The 16,784-nt window shown below is 38.7% G+C and overlaps 1 protein-coding gene across 4 annotated transcripts in view; it reads right to left on the bottom strand.

The window, feature by feature from the left end:
* The window catches only part of LOC116728228 (roundabout homolog 1-like), a 104,546-nt gene that overhangs the window by 23,193 nt on the left and 64,569 nt on the right, over positions 1–16,784 (bottom strand). For all 4 annotated transcript variants that reach the window (XM_032576155.1, XM_032576156.1, XM_032576158.1 and 1 more), the window contains 2 exons: positions 4,698–4,855; positions 1,570–1,690 (listed from right to left, as the gene is read on the bottom strand). In XM_032576155.1, coding sequence (XP_032432046.1) covers positions 1,570–1,690; positions 4,698–4,855 — 279 coding nt within the window. The remainder of the gene's footprint in view (positions 1–1,569; positions 1,691–4,697; positions 4,856–16,784) is intronic.

The following is a 16,784-nucleotide window of genomic DNA, read 5'->3' as shown; positions in this document are numbered from 1 at the left end:
CTTTTTAAATGACATTTTTAATAAGAAATTTTCCATTGAATTGAATAACTTTTACTTTCCCCCAAAAGCTTTAAAATCAGGAGCAGCAACTTATTTTTCTTAAACTACAGTTATGTTATAAAAACCTTTAGTTCTGCTCCTCTCTAGTCTCGTAGTGGAGATGTATCAGCTCTACAAGGGACAGTGATATGAATTTATGTATGAAGGTATCATTCTGATATTTATGAAGGAGTGAACAATCATAAATGTAAGTATAACTGTGCACACAAATGCAGCAGCTTAGAGGGCAGGTGTCTGGTTTATTCATATTAGCTTATGAAACTCCAGAAGCAGCAACTGAAAGGAGCAGATCAGATCCCAACCTGGAAAGGAACACCTGTTGATTGAAGCTACAGATTTGTTGCAGGAAAAAAAAGCTTGTTTTTGAGAAGATGAACTGAAAAGAACCCCTCCTGACCCCTCTAAGGGACAAGGGTGTACAGAAAATGGATGGATGGATGAACTGAAAAGAGAAAATTATGCTCACAGGGAAACGTGGTGAGAATATTCAAGCCCGGGTGCTACTCAGAGGTGAAAATCTCACCAAAAATGAAAAATAAAAAATGTTCTACCTCGATCAAGCAGCGCTGGTCCTTCATTATTTAAAGACATGCTGCAACCCGTTGGTTTGGATCAATGCAGAGAAAGATCCATAGAGAGGAAAGATTATGAGCTATAAATGCACCTAAAGCTTTGCAAGCAGTGCCAGAAAAACCAGGAACAAGGATTGCTGACATTTGTCTACGAATAACTCACAGAATTTTTGTTTGTATGTTTGAGCTGATTTTTTAATTAAAAAAAGAAAATATAATCATTATTTATTCATTCCTTGAGGAGTCTATAAATCCTACATGCAGTTTTGCAAGCAACCTCGTCCTTATTTGGCACAAAAAAAAAGAAGAAAAGTAACCAAACTGCCTTATCCGAACAACAGAAAAAGCAAAAGCCCTTCATGCAAATACCAGCCTATGTATTTACCTTTTCAGCTGCTACATTTGTGCGTACAGCAGGTGTATGCTTCCCTACATCTGTTTTGCGGGATTACCTTTCCACCCATGAGGGACTCGGCAGCACTACAGCCACTACACTGCTACATCTACAAACTCACACCAAGGTCATCTAACCATTTGGCGCTGATAAGAGCTCTTCTGAGATGGAAAGTGTTAGTGAAAAATGGGGTTGAGAGACTGAGAATGGAGGGTGTGTTTAGGCATTAGAGCATGCAGAGAGTGTCAGAAGCACGGCTCCGTGGGGAGCTCTTACGCTGAAAGGGTCGTAACGTTGGATGCAGCGGGAGCAGACGTTCGGCACTTGTTTTGTGGGAAAACCTCTCCAACGCTGCCAGACTGAGATGGCGGCGTAATCAGCATAATTAACCGGTTATTACTATACCCTAGTGACAACAGTTTTATATAAAGTGGTCTGGCAAACCAAAGCAAGTGAGCTGTGAGGGGAGTTAGACTAAGTGAAGCAGTTAAAAAAAACAAAAAAAAAACAGCTATAGTGGAATAACAAAGGAGTAAATACTACCTAGCACAGTGAGTACGGCGATCTCACTCTCCCTCTCCCCCACCATGTTAGTGGCGACGCAGATGTACTTCCCCGCGTCGCTCTTCCTGGTGTTGGTGATCATAAGCTTGCCGCTCCGGATCTGGAAGGGAGAAGCAGAGAACGACTGTTTGCACAGTTGTATTTGCATGTCACGGGAGCGTGAGCGGCGTCGGCGGATGCGGCATGTTTGTCGTGCATGTAATAATCGGTCTGCAAATTAAATTTGTGGCTAAGATCCGCAGCAGCTTCGATTCTCATTGTGACGCCATGTTTGCTTTCATGTAAGACGGCACCTGCATGCACACCCATCTTTGGCTAACTTCCTTTTGGAAAGAAAAAGGAATAAACAACTTTTTTTATGCACTTGATGGCATGACAGCGTAAAGAAAATCTGCACTGTCTTTCAAGCTCCACAGAAGGTCACCTATTATAAAATTACATAATTCATGCCCAGCACCGCACAAGAACCCTGGGAACAAAGAAGGGGGGCCTCTTTGTAGAGATGTTCCTTAGATGTTCTGTCAGCCTGCTTTGCCTTTCCAAACTTTTTACCCTTTCTTTGTGCATATCTATGCACACACACACCATCCCTTTCCTTACCCACAAGAGGCTAAAGATATGTGCTCTCTGCCACGCTGTTTTCAGCTATTTTCAATACACTCCCACAGATGTCTTTATGTTGTTTTGAAAAAAAGAGCTGCTGCACTGATAGTCAGCAGCTAGCCAGTGTTAGAGGTGATATGGCAGCAGCATTGAGTAGATACTGTAGATGGGAGAACACACTGATCTTAAGACCTCGATACAAAAGACCAGATCTACTTTTTACATCCAGTCCTCTGAAACCTTCTCCAAGGAATCGGCTTCAATTATAAACCTTCAGCCAGACTATTATGCTTTTAAGGCTTCTTCTTTTCCCCACCTACACTCCGATTTGGAATCAAACTATTCATGTTTGCCTGCTAGTACAAGGCGCGAAGCAGCTTTGGCATTTGTTAGCAAGGAGTCATGGGGGGGCCAAGGCCGCCTGCGGGGCCGCGTCCAAAAAGCAGGCGCTATATGCTACACAGCACCTGTCTTGGTGGGCGCTTTAAACCCACCACATAGCAGAGAGAATGCACCATTAAATTGCTGCTGGAAGGATGAAACCAGCGGCCTCTCAGTTATTAGTCAGTCTCCTTCAGGCTGGCCTGACATCGCAGCACTAGTGACTAGTCTTTTTTTAATGTCAATTTCTAGTAAACCAAAAAAGTTCAAGGTTAATGACTTTTTTTTTTTGATTCAGCAGCCATTCTTCCTCCTGTTTGATTATCCTAAAATATATCCAAAATGCACAAAACATGTGAGAACATAGTATAAATGCTGGTAGTAAATACTTGGTAAATAATTAAAGTTACGAGATGAAGCACTAATTGTCAACATATTCCAGGATCCATGACATGAACATCGATGATGCTGGATTTGTGATTAATTTTTTAATTTTCTTTTTCATAATTTCAATTCAGTTCAGAATTATTTTCCATATACCAAAGGCAAAATAAATTCTATTGTAAGTCACATCATCTTAGCCTCTTCAGGGTTGTAGTGATGGAGATGCTCTAGGTAGGACGGATCTCTGGTAGCAGTCAGTCTCGCAATGAATCTGAAGAGGCCTCTGACTGAACAATGTTGATGTTTGAGAGATTTATGAATTCATGCCAATCGCCCAGTTTCTGGGCAGTAAGGACAATGTTCCACTGTAACATGTCTTGGGTAAAATTATCATCCAGCTAATCCACCTGTTTTTATTTTGTCACTTTTGTTTGTCTGACTGTGAAACTCCAGGCAGAGCGACGCTGGTCAATTATGGTCAATAAAAGATGCTTTGAACTTCCTCCTTGTCTCGCAGATCTTCGGTTCTGCTCTGCGACCATTGAGCCTTCTTTTCAACTTCTCCGGGTTATGGTGCAGGTATTATTTTGGCTTTTATGAAGAACTGTGTGTCAAATATCTCTAGGAAAATGAAAATCACACTTTCTAAATCAAATTGGCAGCTGAGGACTTCTCAAGAACCAAAAAGTAATGTAGCTCAAAACAATGTTTATCTCACTAAAGTTGCTCACTCTTATTGCCTCTGTTCTACCATGTTTGCTGTAATAGCAGCTTAACAATTCAAGCAAGTCAAGGGATTTCTTGACTGAAGGCTTCTTATTTTTCCACAATCTTCTATTTATATCAATAACACATAAATTATGTCTTTGTCACAAATGGAACAGTAAATCTCACTCTTATTGCCGTTTTAATCATAAATAAACTTTGGGAAGCTGATGTGCTTAAATGTATTGTTTGCATAAATCATATAAAGATCTGTTCAAACACCATTAGCTAAAAACGTATGTGTGTCAAAACTCTAAATATTACTGAACAAGATAACTATCTTCAAATTCCCATTATTAACTAAAAGCTCATAATAACATTGGAAGCAGCCACGAGTTTCTCGTGCACTTCTTTGGTTTCCGTGCAGCCGCTAATGTCTTTGAGTGAGCACCACTGAAAAAGACCAATTTCCAAACAGAAAAAAAGATGATTAGGGAGGACAGAGACGGGCGCGTGGAGAGTACAAAGCAAAAGGCAGCCTTTGTATTTCCCTCTGTGAAGCCTCCCCCTCCCCGCAAGCTCTGATCTGGTCCTCTTCTTAAATCAGAGGTAGCTGCTCTGTCCATCACCATCCCCCAGAGAGCCTCTACCTGTCACTCTTCACCAACATGAGCTTTGAGTCTCTTCCTGCTGTCCGTATAAACAAATCGGAGGCGAGTGCGCATGAACAGTGTCAGACAAATCCAGAAATGAATTTTATTTTGCTTTCTGTGTCCTGGTCTTGAGTTAAATTGTTGTATTTTGCTACTATATTAAATTTTTCTTATATGTCAAATAAACTTTTTTTTTTTTACTTCTTTAAAGGGCTAATCTAACATAGTTGCATAATATGTAATTATGTTAATTTTCCTCTTTTTGGAGTTGTGTTAAAAATTTTTATTTTGATGAGAAGAAATGAATAGCTGCTTTGTAGCAAAGTTTTGACCATATTGAGAGAACTGGGCCATGTTTATGGACAGAGGAATGTGTATTACTGTGATGCGTTCGCCTCTGTCATCCAAGTTGGTGCCATCTCTCCTCCAGGAGATTGTGGGCTCGGGGTGTCCACGGGGGGGTTGGCACTCCAGCACTGCAGGCTCTCCAACGGCAACCATGACGTCAACGGGGTTCTGTCTGAAGTCGTCCCGCAAAACTGAAAAAAACACACAGATATATTCAAATTTAAACAGAGAGGAGGTTATTACAGACATTGTTTTGGCCGGGGTTTTGTCAGACGCATGATGCAAAAAGAATTTCAATTTTGTCAGTATCTGACATTGCTATAACCAATCAGCTGTTTAGGGAATAATTGATCAATTTTAACCTCTGATCAATTGATATGGTGCATCCTAAGCTCCTTTTTATGAGTCTGGACACTTGTGAGACAGTTGTTTGCCTTACAGAAGAATGAAAGGATGCGCTTGAATATAGCTCATGAGAATAGTGGGATGCGGACGCTTCCCACTGCAGGAGGCTAAAAGCCACCACAGCAATTTATCATCTTTCCTCAATGAGTAGCCTGAGTGCTGAGAAAGCAGCCAGAGCTGAACCGGAGATGCGGCGAGCTTGCATCTATTCCAAAAGCGTGTTATTTTCAGTGGTTACAGGCAGCTCTCATCTCCACCATAAACAACAGGCACATCAAGGCCTTCACTGTGCAGCTTCCAGCTCCGCACATTTCAAGGAAGCTCGGGTTGGAGCTTCAAAATGTAACGTGGAACAGTTTGTCGGGATGGGAACACCTCCTTTTTCTTTGCATTCCGACTGAGAAGATTTCTTCACCTGATGAGGTGAGCGACATGATCGGATGTAGACGACTGTGCATTGAGTGACTGCTGCTGAGCATTTCCCAGCTTTAAATTACAAGGCAGAGGGGAGGGCTCATATCCAGAACAAGCTGAGGGGAGCCAAAGCAGAGCAAGCAGAACAGCTAGTCGAGTCGAGCAGGGGTGAAAAGACAGGAAACAATGGGGAAAATGCATAATCACTCCCAGATGGTGGCAACCCACTCACCTCTGGCTACAAATTTCAATATATCACGGGGCAATAAGGTCAGAGATGCATGACGAGCAACGCAGCAATGGGAGAACAACTCAGAATGACCTTCTAATTGGAATTAGCGAATTAGGGCTTCTCTCTCCCGTGTTGGCCCTCCGATACACAGGACACCGCTGCGACTAACTGTCTACGTTTGACTGAAAGCCGATGGGAAACAGCTGTCGGACGACCCCCCCCCCCTCGACCCGTCCCACCTCGCCGCTGCCAACACCGCCGCGTTACATGATAAAAGACCCTCCTCGTGGGACGCGGAAACAAGGCTGAAGTTACCTCAGACAGGAAGAAGCCGAGACCATCGCAAGTCTGTGTACAAGAGCGTACGTATGTGCGCGTTGATTGATTGACTGATACCATCGCATAATTCCGAAGGCAATCAAGTTACACATCTGCTTTTGCTATTGTGTGAGGCCCAAATGTTTCTGTAGAATGTGAAAGCTTGGATTAGCTCCGAAAGGCCGTTTGTTAAAGATCTATTTTTGATGATAGTGCAGCACTTAGTGTAAGAGGAGAGGAAAGAGAGGCACGATTAAAGGCGGTGAGACCTTGGGATGGTTAGTGAAGAATGTTCTTGTGAGTGTGGGCTAGTGGTCGCACGTCATACTAATGGTTTCTAAGCACATAAAGAGAGACTGGGTGAACTGTATTAGTTGAACTGTTTATATTCATAAAAAGGAAACATGCATCTGCTTGAGAGAAAATTCTCAAATGTTCAAACCCTAAGCTATTCTGTACATTTTCGCTTTACTGTCTTTGACTTTACAGCTCAATGTTCACAAATTTAAATCCACTTTCATCTTGTTATTCTGTTTCTTTTTTTGGCATTTTTAAGATAAGGTTGTTTTTTTTTTTAAAGGGAAGACTCAGTCACTGTAATTTTGTTTTATCTTATAAATCTGCATCTTATACCTTTGCACGTCATATTTTTGCGATTTTAAAAACCTGCTTGTTTAGCGCAAGCTTTTGCAACTCTCTCGCTTTCTTTCCTCCCTCCGTCTCATCCCCCCCGAACCCCACAGATGAGAATCTCTCAGCCCACTTCAAAGCGTCCGCCCCTGGCCTCACCAGTCTGGATCTGACAGTGTCTGACTTGCTGTTAGTCCTCTAGAGCTTGAGCCCCGGCTTTAAAAAAGGTCTACTGCAGCCAAGCTCCCAGTAATCCTTTCTGCAAAGTCCAATGGGGCTGGAAAGGAACACCATCATACCCCACAGACAGTACATGTGGGGGTGCACTAACAGACTCCCTATGACACCATCACTGCAACGGGACAGGTAAGGGAATATCTGTACACTCCCTGCAGAAAAAAAACAACACTTTTTCAGCTTTTTTTCCCCCATTTTGACAGCTTTAATTTACCCAACTCTGATGCCTCATTCACCTTATAAATTCGGTATTGTAGATTCCGCTGCACATGGTTTTGGTGCAATTATCCTCCTACTCTGCCTTTAAGTCAACATTAGTATTGCTTGAATGTAATGTGGGTGTTGAAAGTTACTGGCAAATTCACCACAAGCAAGAACCCAGCTGCGCGCGCTTTGGTGTCCACTCCACAGCATAGCAGCAGAATACAATAAAGGAGAGCTTCTCTGCATGGCTGATAAAGGAAGTTTTTCTCTTTGGAACAATAGAACACCCTGGTCACTTTGATTTATTTGACCCTCTTTTATGTTATTTTAAAACATTAGAATGTCAAGCAACAAAACCACCGTTCTTTTTTATTACAATCAGCAAGACTTATTATTACCATAATCAGTGGCAATAAACTATGCAACCACAGACTTGTGATGTGTTCTGCACAATTATGTTAAGATAAAAGACGCAGTGTTTTTATTCATTTCTGAAGGTTTTCAGTAGGAATCTTGTTTCTATAAAAGCCCATAGAAGCATGAATTAGATGTAAGAGGTGCATCGTTGCATGAAAGATGGCCAGTGTTGTTTCAATATAGATGAAGTCAGGTTCTTTGGTCATAAAGGTCAGTGCATTATATTAAAAACTCATGCTTTTCTGAAGTCTTTAAGCCAGAATTGATAAACTATCAATGAAATGTTCCCACAACTGAATTGCTTCAGCAACCAATACCAGACCATAGGCAGCAAAAGAAGACATTCCCAAAGAACACAGGAATGACTGGAATAAACATGTAAATGTGATGATGCAGCAGTAATCCTTTCTTAAGCTGTGAATTTTCCCCTTTTTCCATTATTTTCTGAGTCAGGCTTCATCAACCTTCATTATGTTTCCATGTTGTAAATAGCATAAAAGCACAAAGAAGGCTTAAAGTTGATGTTGCGTTGCCTTTAGGTCAGCAACTGTGGTCTATATGTAATGTGATATTAAATGTATATGTATATGTATGCATATATGTAATAATCCCTAACTGGGTCAGGGTGATTATTCCACAGCTTAGGCGGAGTAATCTAATGATAGGCTACTATTAGTTGGACAATCCACAAATTTGGCTTTTGCCAAGAAGAAATCTATTGTTGAAAGAAAACCATGAGATTAAAATGTTTTGTATGGTTACCATACACACAAACCCACATCACTGTCACTCTAGTATCAGCCCAGGGACAACCGTCACCAAGCCCAGCTCCTTTGTTGCCAACCAAAAGTGAGCAGCCCTACATCCGAAGAAGGACTGTTCTATGTAATACTGATTCATCAACTGGAAACCTTCCTTTTCAAGGGGGCTGAATACTTTTGCAAAGCACAGTACAAGTGAATACACATTCTAAGTCAGTGGAATACCCCAATCAACATGGAGAATACATGTCCACACACTTCAAAATGATGAGCTGCCAAATTTACTCCAAATACCTTAAAGTCACATTTTGTTTTCATAAAGCCTAAAATCCAAACATAAGCTGCCCAACTGAATTCAGCGATGAGTTGTCAGACTGAAGGTTGTGACAGCATTTTTATAGCTAATGGCTTTACAAGAGCACTGAGGGTTGTTTCTGACAGTTCTATAGTCCTGACTGAGAGACGAACCTGAATCTGGATGAGTGATCATGTCCACAAGTTCAACTGGAAAACGCATCACCGTGCTGTTTCAGTGAGTTTTTGGTGCGCGCCTCCTTCATTTGTCAATAGTTCATCCGAGTTAAAAAACACACAGCCAATTGTCAAAGGAATCTCTGTGTTTAACACACTTACTCTTATAGTTCTGTATATTTGTAGAAAGTGCGGGCGGAAAAAATTGCAGGAGAAAAAAATGTTCATCCAGGAGGAGTGAATGCTGCAAATCTGCCGACTTTCTGTAGACAGAAAACTGGATTTATCCAATTTAAATAATAAACTGAACTTGGCTGCTTTGTTAGATAACCAGGATCAATTGGAATGTGTGCATGATTGGATTGAACTTTTATATATATATATATATACATATATATTTTATTTTTCGTAAAGGGCCTTAAATTACATTAAATTGAAATTTGGACCAATTTTGAACACACCAGAGTTAATTAACAAAATATGTGCCAACTTATGAATTTGTTATTAATTATGAAAATGAAGGAATAAATGGTTGCCATTGAGACCTTCACGATAGAGTGGACTGCTTACGTAGACAGGTGTAGATGACTAACTATTCAGCAACAATCTGAAACACTTTAGTCTATTTATAATGTTGTTTCTTAGCACTTTGAGCATTGATGAAGTCTTTAACTTAACAAATCTTTGACCCTCTCCATGCACCTTGGGAGACGGTTTAGTTTTGCCAGAAAAGTTTTAGTTAGAATGAGACATAGCGTACGAATCTCCTAAACACCAATGCACATCTGTCTCATTTGAGATGGTGTGTTCTCCTGTCTTCTCAATTTTAAAGTAGAAATAGGCCATAGTTAAAGGTTTACTCATTTAAAGTTCCTACACACTTTGATCAAACTAAAACAGTGAATATTAAATTAAATAAACATGCTCTCATTACATTTATCTTATCTGAATCATCAAGGTGCTAACAACTCTGGCACTGCTGTTGATATAGTCAAGAAATTGTATTTTTAACAAAAATAATGTGCTTTATACAACGCTTAAATATATATTTTTTCAAACATTATTATACACAAAAAAATATTAAATAAAATCATTATCCTTACATTTTGAGGATTTCCTATAAAAGAAGCTGTTTTAATTCAAACCCCCTTCAAACTCTGAAAATAAAAACACTGTCAATAAGAAATCCTTGAATTTTCTCACAATCCCATCTCCTGACCTCTCCCTACCCCCAAACTCTGCGCATCTTTCCCCCACCGCCTCCTCTTTCTTTTCCTGCTCCTAACTGTAGAACTGAAGTCTGCAGAGACACAAAGCTGCAGGAGAAACAGCTGCTCCAGAGAAGAAAAAAAAAAGAACACAGTATGTGCAGCTCATATAGAATAGGTGGTCAGATATGTGGAACAAAGAGACAAACAACAAAAAAAATCGCTCATCCAGAAGGTCCAGAGGGCACGGTGCCCCCTCTGGAAGAAAACTACCAAAGCTAACAATATAATATGAGCTGCATCCAAGCAAATGTAGCGAGAAAACAAAGGTCTTCCAACTCAAAAATCATAACACACACAGAGGCTCCAACTCATAACCATGCCACATGAGATTTATAAAATCCGCATCCAGCAGACAGTGCACTCTGCTTATAAAGGAAACAAAAATCCCTTGCCCGTCCTCCCCAAGCTACCCTATTTGAATTTCATTTTCCTCAAATAAATCATTACTCAAAGAAGTCCCTGGGCAAACAGACTTTTCTGCATGCAGGGCCATAAATCTATCTTATGCTTGGTGAGCCAATTAAATCAACACAGAGGCTCACTTACTGGGATAAAGCTTCTAGTTACAATATTTGTTGGGTCTTTTAACTCTTAGCATTTCTCCTCTCAGATTTAAAAAAAAACACACTCCGCTAAGGCTCCAGCTGCATAGTTTGATATTCCAATGTAAGATGTGTTGTGGACAATTTGGGAAAGTTTTGGTAATTCCATATTCTCATTGGAAAACAGTCATGAGAAACAAAGTTAGTTATTGAAGCAACTAGTTGTTGTTTTTTGTACTTTTTTGGGCTAGTAAAATAGCATATGGGTTTTTAAGAAGTCAAAAATACAAGAGTGGAAAATGAAACTGGGTTTAATTTTCCCTTTTAATGTTGAAACTTCTAAAAACATATTCACCAGCAAACAGACACAAAAATGGGTTAATTTTCTTTATTTTTAGTTTTCAGACATTCCTAGTTCTGTGACCATCAACTGTAGGTGGCGCTGTTCCTCCTGTACACCTAAAAGAAGTTGACCTGTGGAATAAAAAAAACTATGGATGGGAAATTATATGAAATAAATAAATCACCTACTTATTTTTGTTTTAATTTTTTGTTTTGAGTATGGACCAGTCGGTTTGTAGGGGGGAAAAAAATCATGTAATTTTAACCCCACTAAGACCTGTTGCAAAGGTCAAAGGTGAGTGGGTAATCGAGGGATGGGATGAAATTTAAGGTGTGTTTAATAGATATATATCGGAAATTTAATGGGATTTATTTCATAGGGATTTTGTAAAGTTCTTATTTGGACATCTAAGAAAGTGATTTTTGATGTCTAAAAATTAAAAGTTCTTAAACTTACAAACCACATAAATAGATGCTATCAGTATTTACATGGTCCATATTAGAAATGTGGCTGGGTTCTATCTAAATAATTACTTATGAAGTTCAGGTTGTTTTTTTTGCTTGTTTGTTTTTATCATTCAGGTACCCTAATGAAAATGTGCGTAGTCAAACCTTATCCTCACTGCAATTCATGCTGCTTAGATTTAGTCTTACTTGACTGTGTAAAAATTGTGACCACTATAACCTAATTAGGGGGCTTTACAAGTGAATATTGGTTACTTTTTGTGTAAATGACTGTGATTATATTTGCCCCCATAAATATTTTTCAAATTGTGCCAAAAAAAAAACATGAAGTAATGAAGGTGTCAGAATATGAAAAAATAGACCAATTTGTTATTTTTTTGCCAATGATCTTGGGTTTTTATTATTTCAAATATAGAAAGTAACCCAACCAAAACAAAATTGATCTGGGCTTGTATTTCATTGTGATATTTTGCATCTAAGAAGAAATACTTAATGACCGCTTGTTTTATCAAAGTGGTTTCTAATAAGAAAATCCAATTAAACGAAAAATGCACAGGTCGCAAATATACTAAAAACATGCATGCTAGGGGTATGTAAATTTGTTCAGACTTAACCTTTTATTTATTCCACTGCACAAACATTTAACTAAACAGAAAGTCCTCTGTGAGCTCTAAAGAAAAACCTAACGGGCGCATGGAGTGGACGTACGCATATTTAGATGAACTGCGATTTGACAAGGGGATTAATGTGCACCGTAATGCAATGGGGTTTGAGCGCACGGATGGATGCACTGCTTCAGCCGTTTCTAGAAGCTGTGACACCCTAATCCGGTTGATGTACGTGCAGAACATATCACTCGTGAGAGGCAGATACAAAAAACAGCTGAAAGGATTGTGTAACCTCAAGTTCAATCTCCCTCATACTTTGAGTTCATCATATCCCTCTATCAGAAGGTAAGGATTGCTGGGAAAGAGGAGGAGAGCAAAGATACGAAAAGACAGGCGGCCATGAAGTAGATTAGGAGAATTAGTGAGGTGGCAGAGGAGTCGGGTTAAACAGAGGCTAAACAGATTTTGTGGCATTAGGAAAATCGTCAGTAACCAAAAAAATGAATGGGTTTTCTTTACTTCTTCAGTTGTAGGGTTTATTTGGCTCACAGTGCTACAACATAACTGGAAAAAAAAACCTCATTACTGTACAACAGGACTTTTTTTTATAGAATATGTTATTTATAATGAAGTCATTCCTGCACATAAGTTATGATGTACTCTGGAACAAGAAGCAATAACAGAAATTACTCCGTACTTGGAGCTGCCACTTTAACCAAATGATACAATTAGCTCAAGCACCGCCACCTTGTATATTGAATTGTTATTAGTCAAATACTAAAAATCATTTTGGTTGCCAGGATACTGCGTCGACTCAGAGGTCAATACATGTGGGTAATGAGGAGACGTCTAAGGTAAATATTGAGCAGACCAGAACTTATTGTGCTTGGACTAAACGGACATATAGCTAATAATAACAACCTAATTAACTATAAATCATACACTCAAAAATGTTGCTTTTATAGAAGAGTGAAGAAAGACATTGCAGTAAGAAAGCTATTAGGAGGTCCGTTAGCAGTTTGCAGCAAGCCACATAGGGGGAAAATTTTTTTTTAAAAAAAGAAAAGAAAAAGAAAACGAAATTGGTGGACGCTTCAGCTGTGGCGACATTTGTAGGGGCTCTGATCAGAGTAGATGAAGATGATCATCTTCATTCATCATGAAGATGAATGATCAGAATGGCTCTGATCATTCATCTTCATGGGAAGATGAATGGAGAAAAATCAATGGCAATCCTGAAAGATTACCATTTATCTGGTAAATTCTTGAATCTAGGACCAAAGATCATCTTTCAACATCTCAACAACCCTGAGAATGAAGACAAATGTGAATAGAACTGCCTCCTTGGCATGTCAACACATTTCCCAAAGCCCTGGTAATTAACCCTTCATTTTATTCAAAATGACCAGAAACCAGGGAGGTCCTAGATCAAAGCTCATCAATGTTTAAAATGGCATAGTCAAAGTCCAGATCAAAATCTAATTGCTGATATACTGCAATACTGAAAATATGTTTACATATTTAGACACTCTCCATCCAACCAGGCAATTTAGCCAGGATGAATAGGTGAAAAAATATTGACCAAAAGGAATTGAAATTGTTAGATTTCTGTTTGTGTAAAAAATTTAATCCATGTATCCTTTGAATTCCACCACACAATTCATTGCTTTGTGTTGTTTATTCACATAAAATCCCAAGGAAATGCATTGGAATTCACGATTGTCACTTGGCAAAAATGTTTAAGGGGTTTGAATACTTTCGCAAAGCTGACTCACAAAGCTGTCAAAATGTTCACATGCTTAAACTTGAACTTATAGTGTTATTGTGAGTGGCCACATAATGATAACTATGTGTTTCGGGCTCCCAGGCTGCAGGTGCAACCTCCCTGTGTCAGATTGCCCTTTATCATATCTGTGGTTTCTTACACAAGTGTATGCGTGTTCTGCCTGGTTGTGAAATTGTGCATTCCAAAAACAATGAATGGTTGAGGTTAAAACTAATTTCCAAGATATTTGAAAGAAAACAATATAGCTTATTCTAGTTAAATGATGTTCCCGATAATAAATTACTATTAAAATAAATTAATTAAAGAAAAGGCTTCATGACATGTACAGGCACAGAGGAATTTGGTGACTTCTCAGGTGTAGAGAGGCTAAAAGTAAACTAAAGTATCTAAAAACAAAATAAATATAAATTTGAATCAAAATCTCACAGAAAAATTTACATTTTATTTAGATATGTTTATAGAATGGGGAAAAATATTTCTTTAAAAAAGATGAGTTTTCAACTTAAGTTCCACGCAAATCAGCTGCCCCATAAAGTCCAACAAAATAGGAGCAACTGTAGTATTTTATTCAATTAATATTTTACACATATGTAGGGTCAGAGTGTTTCGTGAACTTGGACTATGATTTATTTTTTCACTCGGCCACAAAAAACTCCAGGTAGGTTTGGGATGAAACAAATGATATGTGGAAAAGCTCCTCATGCCAACAGTTGTTACGACGGAGCATCTGGGAATCAGTTTCTCCAAAAGCACTGGGAATTGTATGAAGGCTTGGAAAAACAAGATTTAAGAAGAAAAAAAAATGTTGTGTACTGTTGTAAACTACAAATTCCTTCATGATACAGAGAGAATGTGGAAAGGGGTGTGGTCAAAGATCCCACTCCCTATCTTCGCCAGCCTTGAGAAATGTTACAGAGTAGAGAAAGACTAAGTGCAATCAAATTAGCAAATAGGAGCTGTAAGAACAATTATGCCTTTTTTTTCGATTGTTGAAAAGTTGATTTTTAAAAAGCATTTTTATGTGAAATGATGCTCTGCAATAAAAAAAAACAACAAAAATCTTGTTGGCTTTGTACACATCTCTACTAGAGTTGACAACAAGTTCCTCCGCATCCACACAGACTTGAATTATTTCTTCAGGCAATTACTGAATATAAAAAAAAAAAATCCATTAAATAAATCACTTTTAAGTATATTACAGAAATAAAATCAGCAAAGGTTTGATTTGTTTTAATCAAACCGAGCTTTTATTAGGCAAAGTAAATAAACAGAGAGCAAATCAGACAAAAAAAACTGGCAGCCGAATCTTTTTAATAAGTGCAAATAGATTCATGGAAGTCTGTCCTTCCTCGGGGCATGAAATGATTGTGAAAAGAGAGCTCTGTGTAACGAGTTCTAGGAATAAAAGCAGCCAAAGCAATCAAGTTAGCCTCTTTTTGATTTTCCGCACAGCGTTTTATTTACAAAGACAGAGTGCTTTCTAAAGATGCCTATAAATCACATGAACCTACAGAAACAATTTATGCATGTGGGCGGTGTTTGCTGTTTCCACCTGTTCAGTTCTATATAGGATGCTTTTATGTAGAATGCAATATATTCCCATTATGAATCTGCTTGTTACATGCCTCCTTCGTTGTAATCCTACATTGTGTTGGAGTATTTTTGGCTAAATAACGTCTATTTGTATTTGAATATACAGCTTAAAATGATTAATTTTTCTGGCTTTACTTTTTATAGATATATGTCTGAGTAAAATGAACATTGAACTTTTATCCTATGAACCACTGACCACATGCCTGAGGTCAGCAACTGACCACATGCCTGAGAAATTCCATGCAAAAATGTAGTTTTATTTGCAGAACATAAGAGGTGATCAAAATATCAAAAAAGATGCAGTGTTTTCAGACCTCAAATGATGCAAAGAAAACAAGTTAATTTTCATTTAGAAACAACAATACTAATGTTTTTACTCAGGAAGAGTTCATAAATCAATATTTGGTGGAATAACCATGAGGGTTAAATTTTTTCCAGAGCTGTATATGTGGTAGTTGAAAACAAAAAATAGAAGCACCCTAATTGGTAAGTAGAAATCTACTGTGTACAATTCAATATCATAAATATAGCTATTGTGTGAATGGATAATAATAAATAAATTCATAAATAACTTTGTCGTTGGACTTTGTGAATATGTTCAAGGGGTAAGAATAATGCATCAACAGCAATGAACTGTGTGTTATGTCCGATTCTGTTGGTTTCAATACGACATGTCTCAAGCATAAACCAAAAAGGAAAATCAGTCCAACAAAACTTTTCACAGAATTTATGGTTTATGGAGCTCATTTCCACTTTAGCCCATTTCTCCTCGACTTTAGGGGGCAGTGTGAGGCGACTATAGCACTGCAAAACACGTTTAGAAGCAAAAAACACAGCTGTTAGTAGAAACATGGCGACACACGAAGATGACTGTCTTCACCAAAAGGAGCTCTTACTCATCCGTCCACCACATTTTTCCATGTGGAATTGTCCAAGTAGACAGGGAGGCTTAAATGACGTACTTTGAATGCCATTTCAGCAATTCCGTTAAAGATATAATTCTCTTTTGTAAAGATGATAATGGGAAGTAGGAGTGATTAAATGGATAACAGTAATGAGCTGCAGGCACAGGAAGAAGAGCAGGAGGGTGTTGTTGAAAGCGGGCTGAAATGGCAGTAGAACACAAGCAAAACCACTGCAGTGCTGAACTCAAGGCACTATGACCTATATAGTGAGATCTATACTAACAACTCCGGCCCTTTGGGACCTGACCTTCTGCCAGAGGATTGCCTCCAATCCCGCTCCCATGGCACATAAGCGTTGCTTTATTACTTTTGCGGCTTGTACCAGCTGTAAAGCAATTACACGTATCATGTATTCAGACTGAGACAATACGCATTTAAGTCGGTTTGTGATGTAAATCAGACAAAATACCTCGATTTAACTGCTGATTGTCAATACCAGAGAGCACCTGAATCGCTCAG

Source organism: Xiphophorus hellerii, chromosome 11 (genome assembly GCF_003331165.1).
Source record: "Xiphophorus hellerii strain 12219 chromosome 11, Xiphophorus_hellerii-4.1, whole genome shotgun sequence".
Taxonomy (NCBI): Eukaryota; Metazoa; Chordata; class Actinopteri; order Cyprinodontiformes; family Poeciliidae; genus Xiphophorus; species Xiphophorus hellerii.
The sequence above is the reverse complement of the archived record's forward strand: the minus strand, read 5'-3'. Positions and strand labels throughout refer to the sequence as shown.